Genomic DNA, 27,270 nt, shown 5'->3' with positions numbered 1-27,270 from the left:
CGGGTTTCAGTTCACCTTGGTGGGAACAGGGAGGGGGTAAATTACCCCGGGTAATTACTGCAAGGGCACTGAGAGAGAACTGCATGGCTCGCAAGTGATCCCCGTGACGGCTCCTCCACGCGGTGCTCAATATCTCTCACACACACACACACACACACACACACACACACACACACACACACACACACACACACACACACACACACACACACACACACACACACACACACACACACACACACACACACACACACACACACAGGGATTGTGTTCTATCTATCTATAAATATAGGCTATCTACTGTCTTTCAACTTTTGCTATGAGGTTCATCGATAGGCCTACATGAACGCAATAAACCAATTGAAATGATTCCCTCAAATTAATCTATATGCGATTGGTTTATCGATTCATTCATACAATGCAGCTACCGACACACACACACACACACAAACACACACACGACGACCACAGAGCGGGCTTCTCCTCCTCTCTTCTCGGGGAAAGCTTTGGGGAAAAACACGGAACACAACCTGTTTTCACCGCTTCGACAACTTGTTTCTCATATAAACTTTCATTTCTATCGATAAATATGCTATGGTCTCTGTCTACATTGCAGCTACCGACAGACACACACACACACACACACACACGACGAGAGCGCTGTCTCGGGGAAAGTTTGGGGGGAAACTCCGACACCGGTTGGAACTATATTGTTTAATTGTTTGTCTATCTATCTATCTATATCTGCTAATTTATCAACCGTGTGTGTGTGCACTGTTTAGTCCACAATCAGCATCAGCGACGGATAGCGTTCTGGACTGGGCAGTAGTCCTCATCAATGGCTTCGATGAGAACCGGGGCGGGGTGAATGCAGGATCAATTCTCCCCAGAAACCGTGACAATCCACTGGGAACACGGAACACAACCTGTTTTCACCGCTTCGACAACTTGTTTCTCATATAAACTTTCATTTCTATCGCTAAAATCTGCTATGGTCTTGCCAAATATCCATTCATATTTCATATACAGCCCATATTTAAAAAGTTTATTTTTTAATTTGGAGAATCGCAGTGGACAGCTTTTGCAGGGCCTTTTCCTTTTGTGAAATGATCTCAACTCCGCCACCTCAAACCACGCTGTGGTCTGATTGGCTACACGCAGAAAGCTTTTTGGGGAGAAAAAAAAAAAGCAACAAAAAAAAAGCTGTTAATTCCAAGCTTCAAAACGCAAAAGCTGCTCTGCATAGAGATAACATGGTACCACGAAGCTAAAGCAGAAGCTAGCTTCTGCAATGTGAATGGGGCTTTAGTGCCTGCCCTATACGTAGCAGTGTTAGAACACAACTTGATCTTAGCCTCAATGTGGCCATGTCAAATCTGCCCATGTCCTCATAGGACCGTCACTCGCTCCCTCCCCTTCCAAACATACTGCAGACAGACAGACAGGAGGGGATCCAATTAAGGAGATTGAGTGTGATTTATAAATTATATTCCCAAGTACCTCTTGTCTACCTGCACAGAGATCACATTGCACACATCTCCCACACGAGGTGAGAGATTCAGCTGTCTCAAAATGATAAGCGCACATGCGCACACACACACACACACACACACACACACACGCACACGCACTCGCACACACGCGCAGCGTTGAAGGACAGAGGCAGTGGAGAGTCAGCAACATGGGGCGGGATACAATAAATCATCAGGGTTAACTGGAAAAGAAGGATGGATGGATGGATGGGTGGATGGATGGATGGTGGAGAAAGTACTCAAATATTGTTTGAGTGAAGAAAATAAAAATACATGTGGTACAAATAAGTGGTTACCATTTGCTTTGTAATAATAATAAATACAATCTAGAAAGTAACTATAGCAACTATACTAAACTAAATGCAGTGGATTCAAAGTACAATGTTTGGATCCGAGATGTAGTGGAGTAGAAGTAAAAGTATTTGAAATTGTAAATACTCAAGTAAAGTACACCTCAAGTACAGTATGAGTAAATGTATTCGGTTACTTTTCACCACTGGTGGATGGATGAGAGGTATAGAGACAGAGAGAGAGCAAACATGTAAAAGAGGAGGGTGGGGGGTGTAGAACAGATTGATGGTTTGACAGCTTCTGCAGGCATAACAGGCAGAAAGGAGTGACAGGTGAGGAGGTTCAGAGTCCAGTTATTGCTTTTTTTCCGAGGTGACCCGCTGCACTTTATCATTGTGATGGACAAGTGTGTGTGTGTGTGTGTGTGTGTGTGTGTGTGTGTGTGCCTATTTGCTCATTCTCCCAGCTAGCTACTACTTTGTTTGTGCACAAGTTTCTGTATCATGTGTATGTGTTTGTGTACTGCGTGTTTTACCTTGGGGGTTCTTGACATAGCGAACACTTGGAGATCGGACCGCACACGCTTGTTGGAGAGAGTGAGCGCGTGGCATGCATATCAGGAGTGCTTGCAGGAGGACACTCCATGCGCGTGCATGCAACAGGACTCATTCACCTCGCCATCTGCCACGGTACTGACCGCTGACCGCAGCCGCAATATGGCAGCACAAAGGCTTTTAGACGTGTCGTCACTGTCGGACGGAAATCTTGTATGTCCAAAATCGTTACTTTCCAGAAAATAAAAAAAACACTTAACAGAAGCACTGTCACTTTTAAAATAAATTAAAAAACCGCCGATCTAAAAGCTAACAACGCGTCGCGATGAGACACGCTGCGAGCTTGTAGATCGGCAATTCTTTTCTTTTCTTTTCTGTTTGACACTGTAGTATGACAAAGTAAAGTTGAAATACTGTATGGAGATACGTGGTTTCCACCTGACATCGACGGTATACAGTACAAGTACATTAACAGTATTATCACCATCACCATTGTTAGTTCAAGCTGTCTTGCATGATTAGAGGACGCATGCAAATACAAGCTCCTATTCATCCTATGAGTTACCAGTAATTCAACTCTGAGAGTGTACAAAATGTGACCAAATGGACCCGTGCACCCTTAGAGTTAACACCCAGGAGGATATGCATGCATTTCCATGTGTCAAGTAAGTCTGCAAGTCTGTACAAGATGCATGCGTGCACGTTTGCTCATTTCACTCTGTGTGTGTGTGTGTGTGTGTGTGCGTGCGTGCATGCCCGTACCTCTTGCGGGTGGCCCTTGCAGTCCTTGCAGAGGGGTGGAGGGGAGGAGTAGTGGTGAAAGACAGAGCCGGACAGGTTGTCGATCATTAGCATTTCTCCTTCCAGAGAGTCACTGATCAGTAGAGACACGCTGTCCAGCCACTGGCTCTCCTGGAACATACGTATAAACATACACACACACGCACACACGCATACACCCGCACGCGTACACACACACCACAGACGCATACACACACACACACACACACACAAACAGGGTGCAGGCGGGCAGAACCAAGTGTGGCACGCCGGCGCATACACATGCACATGCGAAAGGCATGCGAGGACAAGAGAAGAAAAACACGCAGGGGAGAACGCACACACCGCCGCTGTTAATAACGCAAACGAGCACACACACACACACGCGCGCGGAAAGCACGTATATGCACGTATATGCACACACACTCCCATGTTCACGCATAGTCATACACTCACACACACACACACACACACACACACACACACACACACACACACACACACACACACACACACACACACACACACACACACACACACACACACACACACAAGCCCAATCTCACACGTTTCACTTTGCACTAGCTTGCATTTGTACAAGTTGACTACAAAGCGGTAACATTCTTGAAACAGCCAATCACACCTCTGACCTCTAACCACCTCTGAGAAACAGCCAATCACACCTCTAACCTCTAACCACCTCTGAGATGCTCTTCTTTCTGTCCTGATCTTCAAAGTAAGCAACACAAACTTATAAGCTAAACAGCGTGCTAGTGATTCCCAACCAAAATGCGATTAGCTGAGATGCATCATGGAAGGAGCGCTTGTTTCGTTTGACGCTACGTCCTGCGTATGTGTAAGATTTTATTTATTACAAAAGCGTGAGTTTGTGAGGTGATCGGGCACACCTCAGCAAGCTGCCAGCTGAGCAAGTGCCCACCAAGGGTAGCTGATGGCCGTCAAGCAGCGAGCCAAGTTGGCAAACCATAGCGCAGTGGTTCCCAAGGGGTCCTTGAGGGAGTTCCAGGGGGTCCCCAGCTAAATGATAGTTTCGAAACAAATGGACCCTTATGGGTCTGTAACTCTGAGAGTGTACAAATACAAATTTAGGTAGCACTTTACAATAATGACCCGTTATAAAGCATTTATAAACATTTATAAGCAGTTTGTAGACTATTAACAAATCATTAACAACCTGTTTGTTGACATTCGTAAATGATTACTAAAACCGTTATAACTATGGTTACAAATTATTTATAAGGTATTAGTAAGTAGTAAACTATTCATTAATAAGCCATTTATATACATCTGTAAATGATTATTAAATCATTTGTAATGACCCATTATAAAGTATTTATAAACGTTTATAAGCAGTTTGTAGACTATTAACAAATCATTAACAACCTGTTTGTTTACATTTGTAAATGATTACTAAAACCTTTATAACAAACTTACAAATCATTTATAAGGTATTAGTAAGTAGTAAAACTATTCATTAATAAGCCATGTATAATACATCTGTGAATGATTATTAAATCATTTGTAATGACCCATTATAAAGCATTTATAAGCAGTTTGTAGACTATTAACAAATAATTAACAACCTGTTTGTTTACATTTGTAAATGATTACTAAAACCTTTATAACAAATTTACAAATAATTTATAAGGTATTAGTAAGTAGTAAAACTATTCATGAATAAGCCATGTATAATACATCTGTAAATGATTATTAAATCATTTGTAACTGATGTTATATAATATATACAAGCTATTTGTATATTTGGAAATGTGTTTGTTCATGTTTAACATGTACTTTGTAAAACATTCCTAAAATATCTATAAATACTTAGTACATGTTATCTCCTCCAGTGCCAGCCCCCCCTCCCCCCAACCCATCCACCATCCCTGTCGTATCCGAGACTCTGGACACATCCTAGTCTACAAACACTATGTGGACTTGTGTGATATGGCCACTGGACTTGTGGAACATGGTCTCTGGACCTTAGTTTAGCACACTGTGCACTGGGCCATGTGCAATAAGGGCTACTAGCAATATGGACAGATCATGTTTTTCTTCTGCTCTCATATCATTATTTATTTATTTATTTAAATGACTACTGCTACTGTTACTACTGTACTACTGTAAATAATGTATCCTCCTTACTGACATGTTTGCACCATTGGTAAGATGCGAAAATACTTTTCGCTGTGCTGTACTTGTACTGTACATTGACAATAAATTGAATCTCATCTCATTAAGTGCCCTAGTAAAGTAAAGTAAAGTGACGACAGTTCATCATTTACAACTGTCTGATAATGTTTGTTCATGTTTAACATATGCTTTGTAAAACATTCCTAAAATATCTATAAATCCTTAGTACATGTTATTAAGTGCCCTAAAGTAAAGTGACGACAGTTCATCATTTACAAGTGTCTGCTAATGTGTTTGTTCACATTTAACCCTACATTTTATGTTAAAGATGTTGTGTTGCATTGTGGGTAATCCTCAGTACAGAGGAACTCCATACTGAGGGTAAGATGGTCTCCTGTTTGCTCAGGCACAAACAAATTAATTACAAACATCTAAGCTTCATATAAGTGGCCAGATATGCACTCATGTTTACATAGTGTTATTCAGTAACATTCGTTTTTGTATGACATGGTATCATTGTTTATTTAATTGTTTGAAAAACGGTTAGCATGTTAGCTAGCTGTTAGAACAGCTGTTAGCTGTGCTGTGTAGCCTGTGTTACATGAGAATTTACTGACATGGAGTGTGTCCTCAATTCTCATGTAACACAGGCTACACAGCACAGCTAACAGCTGTGCTAACAGCTAGCTAACATGCTAACCGTTTTTCAAAAAATTAAATAAATAATGTCATATGATACCATGTCATACAAAAACAAATGTTACTGAATAACACTATGTAAACATGAGTGCATATCTGGCCACTTATATGAAGCTTAGATGTTTGTAATTAATTTGTTTGTGCCTGAGCAAACAGGAGACCATCTTACCCTCAGTATGGAGTTCCTCTGTACTGAGGATTACCCACAATGCAACACAACATCTTCAACATAAAATGTAGGGTTAAACGTGAACAAACACATTAACAGACAGTTGTAAATGATGAACTGTCGTCACTTTACTTTAGGGCACTTAATAACATGTACTAAGGATTTATAGATATTTTAGGAATGTTTTACAAAGCATATGTTAAACATGAACAAACACATTAACAGACAGTTGCAAATGATGAACTGTTGTCACTTTACTTTAGGGCACTTAATAACATGTACTAAGGATTTATAGATATTTTAGGAATGTTTTACAAAGCATATGATGAACAAACATTAACAGACAGTTGTAAATGATGAACTGTCGTCACTTTACTTTAGGGCACTTAATAACATGTACTAAGTATTTATAGATATTTTAGGAATGTTTTACAAAGTATATGTTGAACATGAACAAACACATTTCCCAAATATACAAATAGCTTGTATATATTATACAGGGCTGCCATATTTCAGAAAATGTCAAGAGTGAGACTCTAGTGTCTTATGTGTTCGACGCCGTCCGAAGGGCGGCGGCGAAAAAAATTGGCTTTTTTTAATGTCAATTTGGCCCATTTTAACGTTGATATTTAACCTTAACACTGATGTCTTCACCTCCATGCCAGCTGCTCTCCCTGCACTGACAGCCTCCTCATGCTTAAAGTAGAAATGAAAAAGATATCTACCTATCTATCTATGCTCCTCAGACCCAGCCAGCCAGCCAGCAAGCCACACACATAGTACTCAGACCCAGCCAGCCAGCCAGCCAGCCAGCCACACACATAGTGCTCAGACCCAGCCAGCCAGCAAGCCACACACATAGTGCTCAGACCCAGCCCGCCAGCAAGCCACACACATAGTGCTCAGACCCAGCCCGCCAGCAAGCCACACACATAGTGCTCAGACCCAGCCAGCCACACACATAGCTCCGTAAGGGCCACTCAAAAAATCTTCAAAATACTAGGCTACTGGAGATTGGAGAACCTGATTTGGACATGATCTGATGCAGGACAATGTCACTATGACAGAAAGAGAAGATGGGTCTGGCCACATTCATTCACCCCATAATCTCAGTGGAAATTGGGGAATATGTCAGAAAACTGGAATGTGGGACAATTCCTTATTTTTACATTTTCTTAGTTCAAACACATCTGTGGGCTCTCTCTCTCTATGAACAGAAACAAGTCGCGATGCGGCCCCTTCACTTCACTTCACACACACACACACACACACACACACACACACACACACACACACACACACACACACACACACACACACACACACACACACACACACACACACACACACACACGACTTTGTTCCTATAATATGCACAGGCTATGGCACCGTTCCACTTCCTCATATCACGCAAGAGACGCCACACACCAGTATAGAAGAGAGATAGTCACTTACTCACTTGTTGTAACTTGTGGGGGCTATATTGTCTTCCATGAAAAATATTTCGAAGCGATGTTAAACTCTGCATGGCTCATTTCCATGCGTCACACATGCAGTCAGGGACCCTGCTGACAATTTGGTCCACTGTTTACCCTCCTGCATATATCAGCGCTGAATGCAGATCGGCTATTTTACCGTTTGTGAGGACGCACACATGAGCGTGCGTTATTATGCGGCGGAGCCACAGAGAAAATTGTTATGTATCATTATAATGCGTGTGAAATGGCATGTGTGGCGTGGTGCGTGGTAAAGGGTTCAATTGCGTGACTGTCACACTCAAAGGGTGAGACATGGCAGCTCTGATATTATATAACATACGTAAGTTACAAATGATTTAATAATCATTTACAAATGTAAACAAACAGGTTGTTAATGATTTGTTAATAGTCTACAAACTGCTTATAAATGCTTTATAATGGGTCATTACAAATGATTTAATAATCATTTACAGATGTATTATACATGGCATTTTCATGAATAGTTTTACTACTTACTAATATATACCTTATAAATGATTTGCAAGTTTGTTATAAAGGTTTTAGTAATCATTTACAAATGTAAACAAACAGGTTGTTAATGATTTGTTAATAGTCTACAAACTGCTTATAAACGTTTATAAATACTTTATAATGGGTCATTACAAATGATTTAATAATCATTTACAGATGTATACAAATGGCTTATTAATGAATAGTTTACTACTTACTAATACCTTATAAATGATTTGTAACCATAGTTATAACGGTTTTAGTAATCATTTACGAATGTCAACAAACAGGTTAATGATTTGTTAATAGTCTACAAACTGCTTATAAACGTTTATAAATGCTTTATAACGGGTCATTATTTATTTGTACACTAACCCAGAGATAGAAATGCCATTAAATGGAGGTCCATAGCCTAATGCATGTCAAACTGGGGGGTCCTTGAAATTAAAAGGGTTGAGAATAACTGCTAGAGTCATAAAAGTCTTATCTTATGGGGGTCCCTGGCATATATTTTCAAATGGTCGTCCGCGGGGTGATAAGTGTCAATTTGGGGGTTGTGAACCACTGGACCATATTTATAGGTTATCCCCCTGAGGGCAACTCGGTTGGGAATACAGCTCACACACACCCTCTAACGTCATATTGGGTCCTTCTGTGGAGGTTATATTATATCCTTAGTTCTACGTCCGATTACACAATCATACACTGCAAAATGCTATATTCATGAGCGTGAACAAACGGAACCATATGGACCGGTTACATTTGTTCACTCTCATAGTTACAAATGTATACATTAACACTTTTTACTGTGTATGGAAGTGTTGAGCACTGCAATTACATTTGATACATAGCCTCAATTACACCATTCAATACACAGTGGAAACAATTACGACTAAAACATTAGGTTGAGTGCCACTGCCACGGCTGTTTCGAAGCAATTTAGATTGAATCAGATTTCTATTTCCTTTTTTATGATCCCTGCTTGCTCCTATCTAATCTGCCAAATTGTTTTCCTTGGAAATTTACACACATTTAATTGTCACATGGCTGGCTCTTGAATGAAAATGTGTTTCTTAGAGTAGTCTGCACTACATTTCACAAAGGAGTGTAGTGCTAAATTCCTGTTAAACCAGGTCACACACATCCATTTTTATACCCAGACCACTCAATTTAGAGCTGTTACGCAAACAAACACACCAGGTATGACACAAATGCATACACACACACATGCTTTATCCAGCTGATGATTGCTCAGATGGCCATGATGAAGCGTGGAAGATGGTTACTGTCTTGCTCAGGGACCTTCTGATTACCTTCTACTCACTCAGCTATGGCTGCCCCACCACACATTAATGGCTTCTATAAATACAAGTACTCTATTCGCATGGATAGCACTGGCCACTCTTATACACGAACACACGAACACACCACGCACGCACGCAGGCACATACAGAACTCAGCCAGTCCACATGCAACGTTGTATGGGCTGGGTGGCTAGTATTTAAACATTGTTTGACTGCGGTGGCCAATATGCAATGGGAGCCGTCTTCAGGGAACAGAGACAGCTGAAATTAATTAGCGGCTATATCGTATAGTCGTATACCGTCACTGCCTCAAACATCACCTCACCCTTACTCCTTTCTACTTGCTCCTTTGTCTCCTTTTCGTCCCTCATTTTCCTTCTATAGAAACTCTGCCATTCCCTCAGTAACACATTTTCACCACATGGTAAAATGTTGAGTGTTCTTTATGTGTCACGTCCGTACCTTTATGTGTCCGTTTTGTTATGTTTGTAGTCTAAAACTGGATATTTCACTTTGCAGTACAAATCTAATGTATTTTCGACACATTTACGCAGTGCACTTTGAAAAACAATTCTTTCATTTTGAGTTATTATAATAAATCGTCCCCTTGAGATTACAGTTTTCATCTAAAAAAATCTGCTATTTCTTCATTCTCATATTCTGTGCTTATGTTTAAATTTATTTCAGTGGAACTTCAATTAAAGCTACACAAAGCTATCTAAACTACTATAGGCTACATGTGTATATGTTGTAAATGACTCACCCTGACTCATTTTGTGTTTTATTACAACAGCTTTGACAGTTTCAATTCAAATGATTACCTCTGGCTATGATGTGCTATCAGATAGTACACATGAACAAGCTCCTTCCAAATACTATGATGTGCTATCAGATAGTACACATGAACAAGCGAGAGAGAGATGGGGAGAGGGAGGGGGAGATAGAGAGAGATGGGGAGAGGGAGGGGGGAGAGAGAGAGAGAGAGAGAGAGAGAGAGAGAGAGAGAGAGAGAGAGAGGGGGGGGGAGTGAGAGAGAGAGAGAGAGAGAGAGAGAGAGAGAGAGAGAGAGAGAGCGATGGGGAGAGGGAGGGGGAGAGAGAGAGAGAGAGCAACTGGTCTGTATTACGTAAGTTATTTTTGTCAGTCAACACAGCGGGCTATAAATGGCTCCATACAGCCAAGTTTAGCTTCCCAAAGGTAGACGGCATCGTGGCAGGTGCAGGGCGATGACTCATCTTTCAGTGTGTGTGTGTGTGTGTGTGTGTGTGTGTGTGTGTGTGTGTGTGTGTGTGTGTGTGTGCTCTCATCCTATCATTAGGAATTCCATTACTAATAATAAAAAAGGTTGAGAAATAGTGTGTGTGTGAGCGCGCACACACACACGTGCGTGTGTGGCTGGGGGCATGCGTAGCTGAAATAGTAGCTAGCTCTGGGAATGTAATATGCACGTTTACTCACATAGTCCCATGGGTGTAACAAAAGGTTAATACGTCTTAAATAGGAAAATAAACGGCTTAATTGAAAAAGATGATTACACTGAGTCGTGTTTTCATGTCCACCGGGGTTACCATGGCTACAGAGAGAGCGCTGGAAACAAGGGAGCTGAGTTTGAACAAGAAGATCAGGCATAGAAGTGTGCGACTCACCTAGAAGAAGAAATGACAGCACGTCATGCTGTAATTAGTGTGACACAAATGCATCAGGCGTTTTTTTATTTGTTTTGAAAGTGTTCCTACTTTGGAACACAGCTTATTTTTCCCCCCTGAAAAGTAATTGTTTTGCCCGACAGCGACGTCATGTGGTGAGACGTATTCAACTTTCTGCAGTGATTACTGCTATTTGCTATTGGCGCTTTCTTGTAAAACTGCTGCCATTTCTTTCAACTTTTTTTGCCAAGCCTTTCTTTCTGTTCTTTTCTGAATTTGTATATGCATATCTAAGCTCGCATGACCTTTCCTTGCCTCTTCACAAAGGCTGCATAAGCAACATAAAAGGCGTGAATTATCAAAGAACTGTCCATCAAATGCACAATGAACACAATAAAACAATGATACATTAATCTCTCTCTCTCTCTCTCTCTCTCTCATGTCAGAGCCATTTACACTATGAAGTATCCCTCCATTGTTATCCTCTATAGCATTTTCTTTGTCTTGAACACCACTTTCTTCTGCATGAGCTAAAGCTTGATAGACTGGAGCAAGCTCACACGCGCGCACACACACAAACACACAAACACACACACACACACACACACACACACACACACACACACACACACACACACACACACACACACACACACACACACACACACACACACACACACACACACACACACACACACACACACACACACACACACAGTCCCTACCCTCGTGGTGCTGCAACATACACACTACATGCAGCCATCTCACTTGCACACGCACGCACACACTTGCGCACGCACGCACACCCACACCCACAGCTCCACGCTCACCTGTGCAGGGGAGTACATCTTGCGGCTGGAGGAGTTGCTGGCGCTGAGCGGGCCCGGCGGGTGCATGGTGGCCACATGGTGGTGGTGCGTCTTCTGCCCCGCCTCTCCTCCTCCCTTCTTCTCTCCCGCGCCTCCGCCCACCTTCTCCTTCTCCTTCCTCGGTGCCGGCCGTCCGCCGGCTCCTCCCTTGGTCTCAGGCGGCGGCCCCGAAGCCCCCCCACCCCCGCAGCCGGGGGCGCCCATGCAGCAGAGGGTGCCCTGGGCCAGCTCCAGCTCAATCTCGGCGTCCATCTCCGCCTCCTCTTTGGCCTCCTTGTTGGAGTCGTCCAGGTGCTTCATCAGCACGGCCACCACCACGTTGATGAGCACGAACTGGGCGGTGAGCACGAAGGAGACAAAGTACAGTGGCGAGATGAACTGCAGGCTGGGGTTGCAGGCGTAGTCCACGTCCAGGCCGTTGTCCGGCGGGCACTCCCGCAACGTGTCCTGTAGCGGGGGATATAGGTAGGAGGGTGGTTGTTGTGGGAGAGGGGTGGACGGCAGACGCTCAGGAAGTGACCAAAATGTCTTGTAAATCCGGACAGTTTTCTGAAAAATGTATCAGTGGTTAAGACATTTTGTTGGGGACCCCCTCAAAGACGCCTGGAGAGCAGTGATTCTGTACCTATTTCATTTCGCATACAATTTCTACATTTATTTGAAGGAATAGGCTGTGCAGTATAGTGTGGTACTGTACGGTATGTAGCCTACTTCAGAGCACAGTGCCCTTCTGGTTTGCTGCTGCTCTTTCTCGCCACGCAGCAGCAACAACAGAACTTTTCTCACCTTTGACACCTTTTTGTTTGCTCGACCTCCTACTGCCGTGGAGAAAGGGCAAGTTGCTCCATTCCACAGACATACCTATACCTACTGTACCATTCTGCATTAGAGCTGTATTGTAGAGAACAGCCTTACATCGTGACACCTACTTGACATGAATTTAACTCTGAGAGTGTACAAAAGATGACTGAATTGTCGGGAAGGAGCATGCAAAACAAGTCGGCATCTGGTCTTGATGTCACCGCAGTGTGTGCCTTATACCACAGACCACACTTACTGTATATCATTACAGCGATAAGCACATTTATCCCTACAATGGAAGAGATTTTACCCCACAGTCTCTGGAGGAACAGGAATATACTTGTCAACGAGACACTGCACTGAATTGTCTCTCTCCCGCGACACAATGCAATTCTGTCTTCAGCAAAGCATTTATTTTGTGGTTTTCGCCTCTGGTAACATTTGCACAGCGGAGTTCATTCTGAGCTTAACCAAAGTGACAAGTGCTTTCTGGGGGAAGCAGACTATCTATCTCGCCCTGGCTGTGACCACACAAAACAACGTAAGCCCTCTGAGCCGCAGCCACGCTCTTATTTGCCTAATTTGACGTGACATTTACACACTGCGCTCCTTCTCACACAGTTCCTCTCGTACTATTCTTCCTCTTTTTCCCTCCCTCCTTTTTGCCAAATCTTGCAACTTCTCCCAACCCACTCAGTCACTCTTTTCTTCATGCCATTTTCTTTACAAATTGTCCCCTTAGAGAACAGAGAGCGTAACAAACCAACATGCCCCCCTTCCTCAATTGCCCTCCCATGCAGTTCCTCATTAAAAACCATAGGAACATAAGCATAACCTCCACCCATGCTGCTTTCTGCACTCACATGATTCCTTCTCATTCCCTCTCATCAGCGTGCGACTGGTCCTCCACTCGCTCGCTCCCTTGCAGTGCTTTGCCCAGTTTTCACCGCACAGGTGGTACTTTGACAGTGAAATGACAGCGCTCTCTGCCCGAGAGGTACCATCTGTGGCCGCGGCGGCTAGCCCGCTCTGCAGTCCACCCCTATACCTCCCCACCTCTTCCATTGTGTGCTTAATTGTCTGCCCTGTCACACTCCACCATATTACCCAATACCATCGCAGCATGCCCGGGAGTGGAGTGGACGACTGCTGGCAGAAGTGACGAGATAGCAGGTGTGCGTGTGTACTCGGAACTGCATGGAATTTCACGTGTGTGTGTGTGTGTGTGCGTGTGCGTGTGCGTGTGCGTGTGTGTGTGTGTGTGTGTGTGTGTGTGTGTGTGTGTGTGTGTACGTACAGTCGTACACACACACACACACACACACACACTTGCGCACGTGCTCCATCTACAAAGGCAGGTCTTCAGATCCTATTGCTGAGCCAGCACTTTCCTGCGATCGTTAAATATGGCTGGAACTGTAGACTGATGGATAGCCGGAAGATGATGGACAGCGAGGAAGATGATGGACAGCGAGGAAGATGATGGACAGCGAGGAAGAGGGTGAATCAATAGGTTAAAGGTTAGAGTCCTACTATTAGTCACATACATTGCTATATGCGAGATTTGTTCTCCGCATTTGACCCATACATCTCTTGGAGCCGTGCCACGCTCGGGAATCATTCATAGCTGATCTAACCCCCCAATGCAACCCTTGATGCTGAGTGCCAAGCAGGGAGTCACTGGGTCCCATTTTGTCGGTCCTTGATATGACCCGGCCGGGGATCGAACCCCAACCTCCCAGTTTCAGGTCGGACACTCTAACCACAGCTGGTTAATAGAGAAGATGATGAATATAGCCAGGAAGAGGGTGTATAGAAGGGACTGATTTCATTTCAAGTACACAGCTAATTCTTGTTCTCCCACCTCTTGTCTCATGGTCCATCCATCTGCGTTTTTAAATTGAGCAAATGGTACACAGTACCATTCGCACACTGTGTTCTGTGCATGGATTCTGTGACGGCTGTACTTCCTGTTCTATAAACAAGCAGGGGACCTTTATGGTTTGGTGTCTCTAGGCTCACTCCATTTTCCTCTTTGAAATAAATAATTTGGTTCCATTGTCTCCGCCAGGCTCTGTGTGTGTTTGTGTGTGTGTGTGTGTGTGTGTGTGTGTGTGTGTGTCTCCATCCGTCTGTGAACAACTAATCTCCAAGACAAAGTTTTCAAGAGTGGCTCGCTTTGAACAAAATGCCAGTCCAATTGCCGTGCAAGGCAGAGGACGAAATGCCACCCTTTTCACATTGGTCTATAGTCCCACAAATCAACATTATTGTGCAATAACTTCATCAACATTAATCCCTGAACTTCAACAGATTTCACTCACCTCTATAGTGAATGAATTCCAAACATTTCTGGCCCACAATAACGTTTTCTAGTTATACAGTATACTGTATGTTGAAACATTCACATATCTATTATCTCGTCTAGCTTAAGCCGTATACACTTTGTCTTATATGACAAATGGTGAAAACAGCCAATGACATGTCCCAAAATATTGATGCCAGGGATAATGTGCTTAACAGTGTGTCAGGGTTGTACTTCCAGGTCCTATTTCACATTCTTTCTAATCAATTTTAGAAGCTTCAGGGCAGGCGTACATTTGATTCACAGATCAATTGATTAACAAAGACGCCTGCCACCTTAATGTGTTTGTGCGCCAAGCAACAATCGCTCTCTCTTTAAAAATCCATGACAATGACATCTTGCACTTTATGATCGGTCAATGATGTCAAAGCAAGACTCCTCAGACCAAATTCATTCAATATGCATCATACTGTAATGTGATTGAACTTGCACAGTTCAATCAATATTTGTAAACATGAACAACTCTCTGGAGGCTAAAATCCAGAAAACCAAGGCTCTAATCTGTGTACTTTGTGGGGAGGATTTATTGACAGTGAATGAGACTTTACGGACTTCCAACTTGACTTGACAGTCAATAAAGCTTTCTTGTATTGTGCTTCCATCAACTGTCAAGTGGAAACGTGTACATAATGCTCACCCTGGGTGCTTAAACGGCTCCACAGAGTCAGACTCATGAATCTGTGTCACTCTTTGCTTGCAGCTTTGAGCGAGTGTTTTTCATGCAAATGAATGTAGATTTAACAGCAGCTCGTGTGAATATCTCATGCAGCTAAAGCTCCAATCTGTTACTATGTGGACCATGGAGTCAGGTTACATAACAGCCATTATTATTGTATATCTATCACATCCCGTGGGGTAAATTCAGTTCAGGGGAAGGGACCAGCCAGGGGTTAAGTGTCATTCTCAGGGACACACAGACATTCGCCTATTGCAGCGGTTCGCAAAGTTTGGTCCTGAGACCCCCAGCGGTCCTTGAGGAGGCTCCAGGGGGTCCCCCGGCAAAATTACTTAATAATAGCATCAAAATCTGTTTAACCACGGTGTTTGTGAATGATGTAATGGTACCTTCATGATGCCGTTCCAGTTGTCACCAGTGGAGACTTGGAACAAAGTAAGGAAGGCCATGCCAAAGTTCTCAAAAGTGGCGTGACGACTCATACCCTCACACGGATAGTCTGCGTTACACACTGAGGAGGAGAGAACAAAGAGTCTGTGTTATACATTGATGAGGACACATGGAACAAATGGATTAGTATTAGCATTGTTTAACTCAGTGTTTCCTAAACACTGAGTCGGGAGTCGGGAAACATTTGTGGATGTAATAAACCTTCTTCCTTGATAAAGCCATATTTGGCACTAATCCTTCTTGTCTTCCAAGATACTGCTAGCCACATCTAGAGAAAGCGAGGGATTTTCTTTTAGATTATCGCGTCACACTTTGTTGTGGATGTTTTAGAAGGAAGAAGTTCGTTTTTAACAATCGAAGGATTCTGTTTAACTCTGACCGAAGGAAAGCCGAAACAAAGAAAGTGTTGATGGAACAGAAGAGATATGTGAGAGGGTGAAGTAAGAAGATTTGGTTAAGATTAAGCTATCTCAGTGTCATGACCATAGCATGCTAGCATGTGCAAAAGTAGTTATCTGATTAATCACATAAGTAGGAAATCATATGCATTTGAAATTAGGAATGACGTAAAGTACTGTAGTTTGGCGGTATCCCAGGGATAGGATCTATTCTCACAAAAAGGTTTAAGTTTAATACTGAGATCAAATGGTTATTGTTAAAGGCAACATAAGGCTAGAGTCACCAATCTGTGCTGTAGCCTAGGGACAGTGTTTATTTTCTTTTTTTTAAGAGCGTATCCCTTACAAATGTATGCAAAACTGATTATAAAGACAAATGCCCTTGGGATATAAAGATTATAATGATTATTGATAGGACGTTTTGTGTGAAGGCAAACAAGCTTCAGTTCCAAACTTGTTTTGGTTAAAAATAAACTATTAAAAAAAGATGTAGTCAACTAAATGAAGTCTCTCACATGTGTATGAAAATTACATCCTGCTGCACATATTTCTATGTTCATTAAAACTCTGAACTCTGACTGGGGAAGGAGTCTGGGAAATAACAATGTGAAACAAAATATTAAAAAAGAAGGTAAAAGTTATATTCGTGGACAATCATTTTTGATGTGGTGTCATTGAAAAAAGGAAAAACTCCCGCACACAAAATGCAGTCGAAAAGGTTTTAATGGGAAATCACAACGTTTCCTGTTCCTGGAGTTTCTTTATTCAACATTATTATTACATTTTTTTCAGTGTGTCAGGCCATCGTTTGGTCTTGGTGGACGCACGTGTCGCCTTTATGTGTGCAAGAGTCTTGCGTTTTATTGATGTGCTGTCATTAAAATTAATGTTGGCATATGGCACACTGACTATCTAAAAAATAAAACCATGACACTGTTTCACAAAGGTTGCAGACCCCCTAGATTAGTGTCAGATACTAAAAACAAATGTGTCAAGTGGGGGTCCACCATGGCTTGAAAATGTAAGCCTTCAATAATGAGGGAGTGGGAGCTAGGGGGGGGGTCCTTGAAATGGAAAAGGTTTGAAAATCAATCATGTAGTGCAGTCGTTCCCAAACGTTTGAGCCTGTGACCCAAAAGACCACTTTGATGTCTCTCAGGGACCCAAACTAGTGAACATAGCCGATCTACAAGCTCACAAGGCGTCGCTTTGCAACGTGTTGTGAGCTTATAGATCGGCCAATTTCACTATACTACTCAAACATTTGTTTTCTAATTCATAACATTTCTTAGATTTTTCTTTGATTTCTTCATGAAATTACTGAGAAAAAATATATAATTGAATTTGTTTTTAATTCATGAAAAAAAAAATGCTTATTTTGACTGTGAAAATGTTTTTTTTTTCAATGATGTATTGTAGAGTGAGTCACATCACTCACCCAACTCTCCAAAGAGCTCCACTCCCAAGGCGGCGTAGATGAAGAACAGCAGCATGAATAGCAGGCCCAGGTTACCCACCTGTAGCACACGCACACGCACACGCACACGCACGCACGCACACACACACACACACACACACACACACACACACACACACACACACACACACACACACACACACACACACACACACACACACACACACACACACACACACACACACACACACACACACACACACACACACACACACACTTTATAGTCATTTATTTGAATCTGCAAATTACAATAAATTTTACAGTTGGGTTGACAGTTCATGGCACCTTCTCCTCCACACAGACAAACTGCCTATAACAGCCGAAACAGAGCAGTGTTTCGCAAGTTACGTGGCTTTCTTCTTTGCCATGCCAGCTATTATTAGGTCATGCACGCACAAGTCATATTTTGCAAAGAAATTAAGTTGTTATAATATTTAGTCAGCTAAATAAGTCCAGATGCATGCCAACCCTGCAGACAACTCACTGGAGTCCAAAACGTGTGTATGCGCGTGCATACATAGTGTATATACTGTGACCTATATTTGATGTTGTGGCACAGGTGATCGTGTCGCACAGTAAACATTCAAGACAAGTATTAATGTATTTTTTAGAGACAAAATCCCCCTAGCCAAGTGATCAATGTCACATGCTGGGGCTGCGCCGTCATCGCTCCGCTGGGAATAGTAAAAGGCATTGTTTTCCTCCAAGAACCAACCCTGTTATAATTGTCCTTGTCCAAAAGAGAGCTTTAACTCTGTCAGATTATAATGCAGGGAGAAGCTACTAGGGATTTCCTCCATGGACATCAGAGACAGTGTGGATAATGCACGAGGAGAAGAAAGAGACTTCACACGAGTCAATCTGTGTTAAGCAGACACTTGTTTGAGGCTCTTGTTTGCTCCACTGCAGGCTGGAACAGCAATATAACAATACTTGTTCTTGGGAGAATTTGGGAAGAGAGACAGTAATGCTAATCTGGAAGGATAGAGCGCTGTGGAAACATGAGCCAAGTCAAGCTGTTAGCTATAGACGCACATGGGATTTCAGTTCAATAAATGTTTTTCGGATACAAAAGTATCACTTGTCACTTGCGAGGATGGTAAAGTGAAATGAGCAGCAAGAAATTAGTCAGTCGTAGCAGTACAGGGCTACGTAGGCTAGTAAAGGCAAAAGTCCAGGCTATAGGCCTGTATGAATCCACTCCGGGAGAGAGTTGGAGGCACTTCAGTAGAAATGACTTACAGTACATGTTGTACTTGGTATTACCATTAATAACTCTAGTCAGTAGAGCTTTAAGCAGGCAGCTTTAAATGAAGTAAGCAGATGTACTGTATAGACACAAAGAAACTAGATTGACGTGACCCAAATGGATAAAGCCTGTATCATTCAATTAATTGTATACTATTAGTGTAAGCCGGGACATAGACATGAGGTTGGTGCATTTGGCAGAGGAAAACACACCCACAAAAACATATAAATAAATAACCAGAATTGCAGAGGAAAGGATAAACGAGGACAATCGCTAATGACGTTTTTTCCCCCCCCAATTAAAGACGACATTCCCACATCTGCCGTGGGACGAGGCTTATCAACCATTCCCCCGATAGGAGACTCGTGGACTTTAGTGTGGATGTTAAGCGCTACAGCTGGGGCTGTTAAAGTTAGCCAACAGCGTGCAGCAGCCATTACACCACAGTGGGGGGTGGAGGAGGGGATAATGGTGGAGGCCGGTGGCTTTGGCTCACTGCATCTTATGTGAAGAGTGGCCCCTGGAATGGATTTCTGCTGAGATCAGTCAAGGAGCTATTAAGCTCACCTCCCATTTGTTACAAGCATATGGATCTCTGTCCTTCCATCGCCCTCTATTGACACGTTCACCGGCTACAGAGCACGGGAGTCAACAATCCTAAATCTCACATCATGAAATGGATTGTCATTAGTGTTCAAAGCGGTCGTAAATGGCTCTGTAAATACGCACCTGTGATCACATTACATCACTATTATGTGGCAAACAAGAGCGTCACGTTTGGTTGTCAGTTTTGATTTACAAAAAACCTTTTTTATTTAACAACACTTTTGTTCATTTCACAATTACAATGGCTAAACACTGTGTTTTTGTGTCTTTTGCTTCCATGCAGTTACTGCAGACTCACGTCATGACCATGGGTGAACCCATGCTGTGCAATGCCCTGTCTGAGGAGTTGACGCTATAGCAAAGTCATAGCGTCGTCTTTTTTGTTTTGTTTTTAAGATATTTTTTTTGCGGCTTACGCCTTTTATTGATTTTTAAAGGGACAGACAGTAGGCTGACAGGAAACGGGAGAGAGATGGGGGGATGACATGCAGTAAAGGCCGTGTCGGGTCCGGGAGTCGAACCCGCGGCATACTGCGACTGGATTACCAGTCCGGTGCCCAGACCGTTACGCTACGGCCTGGGCCATAGCGTCGTCTTTTAAATGACATCTGAAAACATACTTGTCTACCAATGACCTTCCTATAGATTTCAAATTGCTTCTATCGTCCACATTATTTCCTCGAACACTTAATTTGCCTTATTTTGTTTTGATTTCACCATTTCATTTTATCTTCATGGTACTGTATTTTAACATGGCATTGTAAAGTACCATACACTTAATGTAAAGTATTGAAAAATGGGCATACTCAAGTAAAGTAAACTTTCCTGGGCCTTGTTTGTGCAGTAAACGGTTTTAATTTGGAGGTACGTTTCATTCTCATGCTTGGTAACAGGTTTAGCAAAGCAATAAGCCACATTAGGCCATATTATGGTGTACAGTGTCGCCTCTCGTGCACAGAGTAAATTCTGCTTTTATGTAGCAGTATACGTATGTACTGTATGAGAGAAACCGTCCCTTTGTTTCATTGCTGTCAATATTGCTGTCAATATTCCCATCAATAGCTCCGCATCGGGTAATGAGGTAGCATTGGCAGCATGCCATTTCATTTGCACAGTGATAAATTGCAAGACCTCGCCTCGAGTATACTGTCTAGCACTTTGTTACGTTTTTCTCTCTCTCTCTCCCTCGCCACCAGGGCCGGATTTAACCTCCCAAGGGCCCCCCGGCCTAGACAAATATCAGGGCCCCCCTGGGCTGCACGGCGCGATAAAAAACTGTGGTATTTTGTTTGAATTTTGCTGTAATTTGGTGGTGGGGGGGGTTTATTTCTCCCAAATATACTGTATATAAGTATACTGTATGTTCTCTCACCAGCACACATACACACTCAAACATGTGTGTATACTGTACGCACACACATGCATGGGCAGACCTTCTGGACCTGTTTAATTAGCTCTGGTTTTAATTACCTCCCAGGGACCCTTGGGACAGAGCAAAGGGCCCAATGTTAATGAGGGGGGGATCAATGGGAATGAGAAAGATGAGAAATCTGTTTTTCCTCACCTCTCTCACCACACCACACTTGTTTTATGTCTATGGTCAGTTGTGGACAGTTCCCCGACATTTTCGGATCTTGAAGGCTCTCGCTGCCCACCCATCTGACCACTTAAGATGAGTGGGCATCAGATGGGTGGGCCGCATGCGGCGTCAGAGAATGTTTATTGTAATGATTGATCAATCAAACGACTGTGTCCTCGGGCTTGGATCAATGGAGTGAACGTAGTGTACTTGAAAGATTCTACGTATCACAATGACAACTCATTTTTCAAGGTTTTAAAGGGAAAAATGCATGCCCCTCCCAGATATTATGTCTGTGTACCTTTTATGCCCATATATGGAGTTCTTTGTCAGGAATGCCCAAATATGTAGTCTAAGCAGACGTCAGAATGATGTCAGAACAAGCCAGCTCCATACAGTATATGGACACTGTATGGGCACTGGGCAGGGGCCCTGTCCAGAGCCCGGGCAGGGGCCTTTTTGGGGTGGTTCTGGACAACCGTGGGTCCGACCGAACACCGGGCACTGCACCCCCCTGTGTAGCCAGCCAGCCAGCCAGCCAGTCAGTCAGTCAGTCAGTCAGTCAGTCCACCTATAATGTTTGTGTAACTTGTTGTCTGACTTCCTGCTTGTGGCTTCAAGGCTACATTACGGTAATAAAGCTGTCACAGTAAAGTCTAAATGGCCTTATAGACACTTTCTGGCAAGTCAGTGTTCGTGCGCGCGCGTGTGTGTGTGTGTGTGTGTGTGTGTGTGTGTGTGTGTGTGTGTGTGTGTGTGTGTGTGCGTGTTACCTGCGGAAGGGCTTGGACCACCGTATCCAGCAGGGCTCTCATTCCCGTAGCCATCTTCAGTAGCTTCAATACTGTGTGCATCACACACACACACACACGCACGTACACACATACGTACACACACACACACACACACACACACACACACACACACACACAGGGGGATGAAAGAAAGAGATATGTAAATGTGGCCATTTGAGGGAACTTCCCTCTGGTTCAATTACAGCCTAAATGGAAGACATCAAGCTCTGCGAAAAGGTCAGTTCTAAATTTACACGCAGTGTGACACACACACACACACACACACACACACACACACACACACACACACACACACCAGGCCATTGGTTCTCAACCTTTCCCGGATCAGGGCCCAAAGCATGCTGAGTGGGTCGTGTGCATTTTCAGACTCTGTATATTTTAATGATCAATCAATCAAATGTGTTCCACCTTGGATAAGTGAAAGTTCCTATTTATCGGTATCACAATGAAAACCATGTTTTTCTCAAGTCTTATTTCTTTTCTTGCATGATATGTAGCAAAGCGTTAGTTCATACAGGTACATGTTAGTCTGAACGCCTCAGGTGTAATCAGTGTCAGTCAACCGATTGCATCAATCAGCTTATAGCTTCCTATTCCTCATTCACATCTCAGCTGATCATTATGTCACACTTCCATACGCCAATTACGCCTCATTCCCTCAACAAGGCGGTCCGTTTAATTACGGCACTGCTTCTGTTGGCAAAGCTTGCCTCCACCACCCCAGCCTCCACCTTTTGATCAGAGTCTAATATAGGCCCAAGAGCCTGGCATATGCGCAAATACTTGAATTTATGTCTGCTGATTCAAGCTAAATATCAATGTCAATGTATTGCTTAAGTATTGCTCAAACATGCAAACTGAATGTTGAAATGTTGCATAGCTCTAATCTGATTAAATGTTCTATGGCTTTAATGTTAAAACGCATTCAAGTTGTATGTTTAAAGTTTGCATGACTCAAGTTAATCTCATTAACTGTCTTGATACAGTATGCTGTTATTGTATACCCATGGGGGGTTTTGCTAACATTTCATGATTTTGCTTCGACAAAATTCAGAGAATATATCGCAGAGCGGAGCCTTTAACGCCAAGTTTAACTGTATTCCATTTGTTGCAATAAAAAACTTGTGATGTGAGTGTTTCTGTCTGAATTCATATTAGATCATCATTACAATCACTCAGAGTGTTTTGCCAGTTTTTGTTGAGGCCCACTTCTCACTTATATCCTCACACAGGTTGAGAATCACAGGTCTTTCTAAACCCAGTGGTATACTTGGTAATACTTTCTACTAGCTCAAAGCCCATAGCAGCTACAGTACACTATAAGGTGCACATCTCTCTGAAATCACCGCATTTGGTGTAAAATAAAGGTGTCAAGCAGTCAAACTCCCAAACCAAATCCCGCCTGTCATATAGCTGGAATTACTTGTTTTACTACTAGCTGAAAGCCCACCGCAACCACTTATTTCTGTTCATAAAGGCTTTATTTTGGAGCAAATATTGTCCCATCACAAAGACGCCGTAGTAAGCAGGCTTGTTTCGGGAGCTTTTAGGAAACCATCTGTATTATTTGACACTATGGAAATAAAACAATGACAGAGTCCTTTATACCAGAGAGTTGCATAAGGAACTGAGTCGAGCATATAGGCTACAGTTAAGGAAGCAGTTACTGTATCTGTAAATAGCAGCGGGCTGGGCTCACACTCACACATCAACTGTAATTGTCAAGAGACAATCCCTCACAAATCATGGTGTTTAGATCTACAAGCTGCTGGCATTCATAAAATCCTGAAATGTAGATGTCCTCACACGTATAGTAATACAAACGTGTGCGTGCGTGCGTGTGTGCGTGCGTGTACCTCGTGCTATCCTCAGTACTCTCATGATCCTGATGATGGTGGGGTTGATGGGGAGGGCAGAGCTGATCTCGATCTCCTCCAGAGTGATCCCCATCACCGACAACAACACAATGCCCAGATCCAGCTGGTTCCACCTGACACGTGCACGTGCATGCGCGCGCGTGCACACACACACTCACACACACGCAAGCACGCACGCACACACACACGGAACACAGAGGAACACACGCACAGAACACAGAGGAACACACGCATGCATGTACACACACACATGCACACAGAAGACAGAGGAAGCATACACAAGCAGACACATTTATACACAGATATTCACATGCAAATACACACACACACACACACACACACACACACACACACACACACACAGCACACACACACACAGAAGTAATAGGTTAAAACACAGACAAGATTTATAGATCTGAGCATACCATGTTGCACCGCACCTGACGACTCTTCATTTATGTGTGCGTGTGTGTGTGTGTGTGTGTGTGTGTGTGTGTGTGTGTGTGTGCGCGCGCGTGTGTGTGCACGCGTGCATGTGTGTGTGTGTGTGTGTGTGTGTGTGTGTGTTGCATGCGTTTCATGCCATATTTTCCAAATCCCTCATATAAGCTGCGGCATGTTTTGTGATCAAAGCCCCAGCAGCATATGTAAAGTGTTCTTTGGACTACAAAAGTGCTTACTGTGGTATTGTATAGATTTAGATTACGCGTTAATTTGAGAGATTATGCCACATATGCCTGGAATTGTGACAGCAGCTGTAATGTTGTGTGCGCATTCGTGCGTGTGTGTGTGTGTGCCTGTGTGTGTGTGTGTGAGAGAGAAAGAGAGCAGGTTCGCACCTGTTGCACAGAGTGTATGTTTGCATCATTTTGCACCTGCTACTCCATTGACCCACTTCTAATGCAGTATAGTGCAGAACGCCCCGTTCTAATAAATCACACCACACACTGTGACACACACACACCGTGGCCGCTCTCCACCACACCTGGCGTGATGTTACATTAAAAAAAATAAAAAAAGCGAGCGCAGGCTGATAAATGTGCAATGGACTCATTCTCCACCGCCTCCTCCCCCTCCCCAACACCCCTTCCCCCACCCCTCCCCCCTCGCTCTCTCTCTGAACCCCTCATTTTCCCCCCGGCATTTGTCGTTCGTCGCCATCGCTCGTTCCTGTCCTCCCACGCTGGTTATCTATTACCCGTCTCCCCGTCGCCCGCCCGCCCGACGTCTCTCTCTCTCTCTCTCTCTCAGCCCCATCATGACCCGCTAAAATGGGTCAGCGGCGATGAGCTGCCATCACAGTCGGGTCTATTTCAATCCCCCCGCACGCATCCCCCCGTTAGTCAGCTCACTGCAGAGAGAGAGAGAGACGCCGTTAATATAGCAGTCTCACCAGGCCAAGGCCGACCGACCGCCACCACACACTGTCAATTATAGGCCAGCGCTTTGATTGGACTGCCGTCAGAACAGAACAAGGTTTCTTTTTTGCAACTGGAGTGGATTATGCGTCTGGTGGCACGGCAGCACGGCAGTGTGTGTGTGTGCGTGTGCGTGTGCGTGTGCGTTTGTGTGTGTGTGTGTGCGTGTGTGTGTGTGTGTGTGTTGCTATACTTATGAGCGCCAAATGTCCACACAAGTATAGCAGCATTTGAGACATTGTCGTGAGGACTAGAGTTTAGGTTAGTGTGGTTGAGGTTATATGCCAGGGGTTATAGGGTTACTTTACTTTATTATGCACCAGTGTTTTGCGCACATGAAACATTGCTTGATTATGGTTAAGAATGTTGAAAATGCCATTCATCCTCTATGGATAAAAGTGTCAGCTAGATCATTCTAATCAAGAATGTTTCAGTGAATTCATGTTTGAGATGTTTTATGTAGAATGTTTCATTCCAGGTTTCATGCTTTCCAATTAAGCTCAATACGGTGGAAGTGTTGGCACGTGTGGCTTGCCGTGTATAACCTAAATGGTAAATAAATGGTAAATGGTGCATTTATATAGCGCCTTTATCCAAGGCAACGGCGGAAACCATGCAAAGCACCAACCAGCACATCAGGATCAATTTGGGGTTCAGTGTCTTGCTCAAGGACACTTCGACACTAACTCTGGGGGAGCCTGGGTTCGAACTGGCACTGCGGTTACCATCCAGCCAGACTACCCCTGAGCCACCGCCGCCCCACCTAACCTTGGGAAACAATTACCGCCGCTCTGTGATTAGCAAAAATGACTTGCAGGTTCTCTTTTAACTGTGGATTGATTGATTTGACGGCAAAACAAAGGCCTATCATGCCTACTGTGAATAATTATGACAAGGGAAATGGTTAAGTCTTGAATTCCTTTGATGAAAATAACTTTGAGCAGGGTCATTCAGTTGGACAGCAGGCTTTATGTTCGTTGACAATGTGTGGCATAACGTAAGTCAATAGCCCGGGAATCGTATTCACAATACAGTGCATACAGTACGTGTCATGCAACTTATAAAGCAACTCGTTGACAGATCGAGCAAAATCTTTAAGAATAAATCTGCATGCGTTTTATGCCATATTTCCCAAATCCCTCACATATGCGGCGGTCTCCCTTATCGCATGTTTTGTGATCAAAGCGGCAGCAGTATATATAACGTCAGCGTGCTTTGAACTACAAAAGTGCTTACTGTGGTATTGTATAGATTACGCATTACGCAGAGATTATGGCACAAATGCCTGGAATTGTGACGGCAGCTGTAATGTTGTAATGTTGTCACATCAAATACTTGACACGAGACCCTAAGTATAATACGATGAAAAGGAAATGGTGCGTTGTAATCCAAGTTATTTAAAAAAGGAGTGCTTATTGCGTGTGCATGCTGCAAAATGATGTTTTGTTTGTTTAATGTAGGGCGAGTTCCTTTACCATCAGGCGCCCCGGCTGGCCAGGGGGAGGCAGTTTTAGAGACCAGGATTACTGCATGTTTTTTGTGAGGGTACTACCTGCCCTCGGGGACACGGGGA

The 27,270-nt window shown here is 43.4% G+C and overlaps 1 protein-coding gene across 1 annotated transcript in view; it reads right to left on the bottom strand.

Moving 5' to 3' along the window:
* The window catches only part of LOC310868625 (voltage-dependent T-type calcium channel subunit alpha-1I-like), a gene marked incomplete at its 3' end in the record, with an annotated part of 246,639 nt that overhangs the window by 12,292 nt on the left and 207,077 nt on the right, over nt 1-27,270 (bottom strand). The window contains exons 30-35 of the mRNA XM_083779083.1: nt 24,259-24,392; nt 22,361-22,431; nt 18,115-18,193; nt 16,218-16,339; nt 11,948-12,433; nt 3,140-3,289 (exon numbers count right to left, since the gene is read on the bottom strand). Of these exons, the coding sequence (XP_083635209.1) occupies nt 3,140-3,289; nt 11,948-12,433; nt 16,218-16,339; nt 18,115-18,193; nt 22,361-22,431; nt 24,259-24,392 (1,042 nt within the window). The remainder of the gene's footprint in view (nt 1-3,139; nt 3,290-11,947; nt 12,434-16,217; nt 16,340-18,114; nt 18,194-22,360; nt 22,432-24,258; nt 24,393-27,270) is intronic.

The sequence above is a fragment of the Protomyctophum parallelum genome, assembly GCF_964188405.1.
Source record: "Protomyctophum parallelum genome assembly, chromosome: 13".
Classification (NCBI taxonomy): domain Eukaryota; kingdom Metazoa; phylum Chordata; class Actinopteri; order Myctophiformes; family Myctophidae; genus Protomyctophum; species Protomyctophum parallelum.
This window is presented reverse-complemented; position numbering and strand designations above follow the sequence as displayed.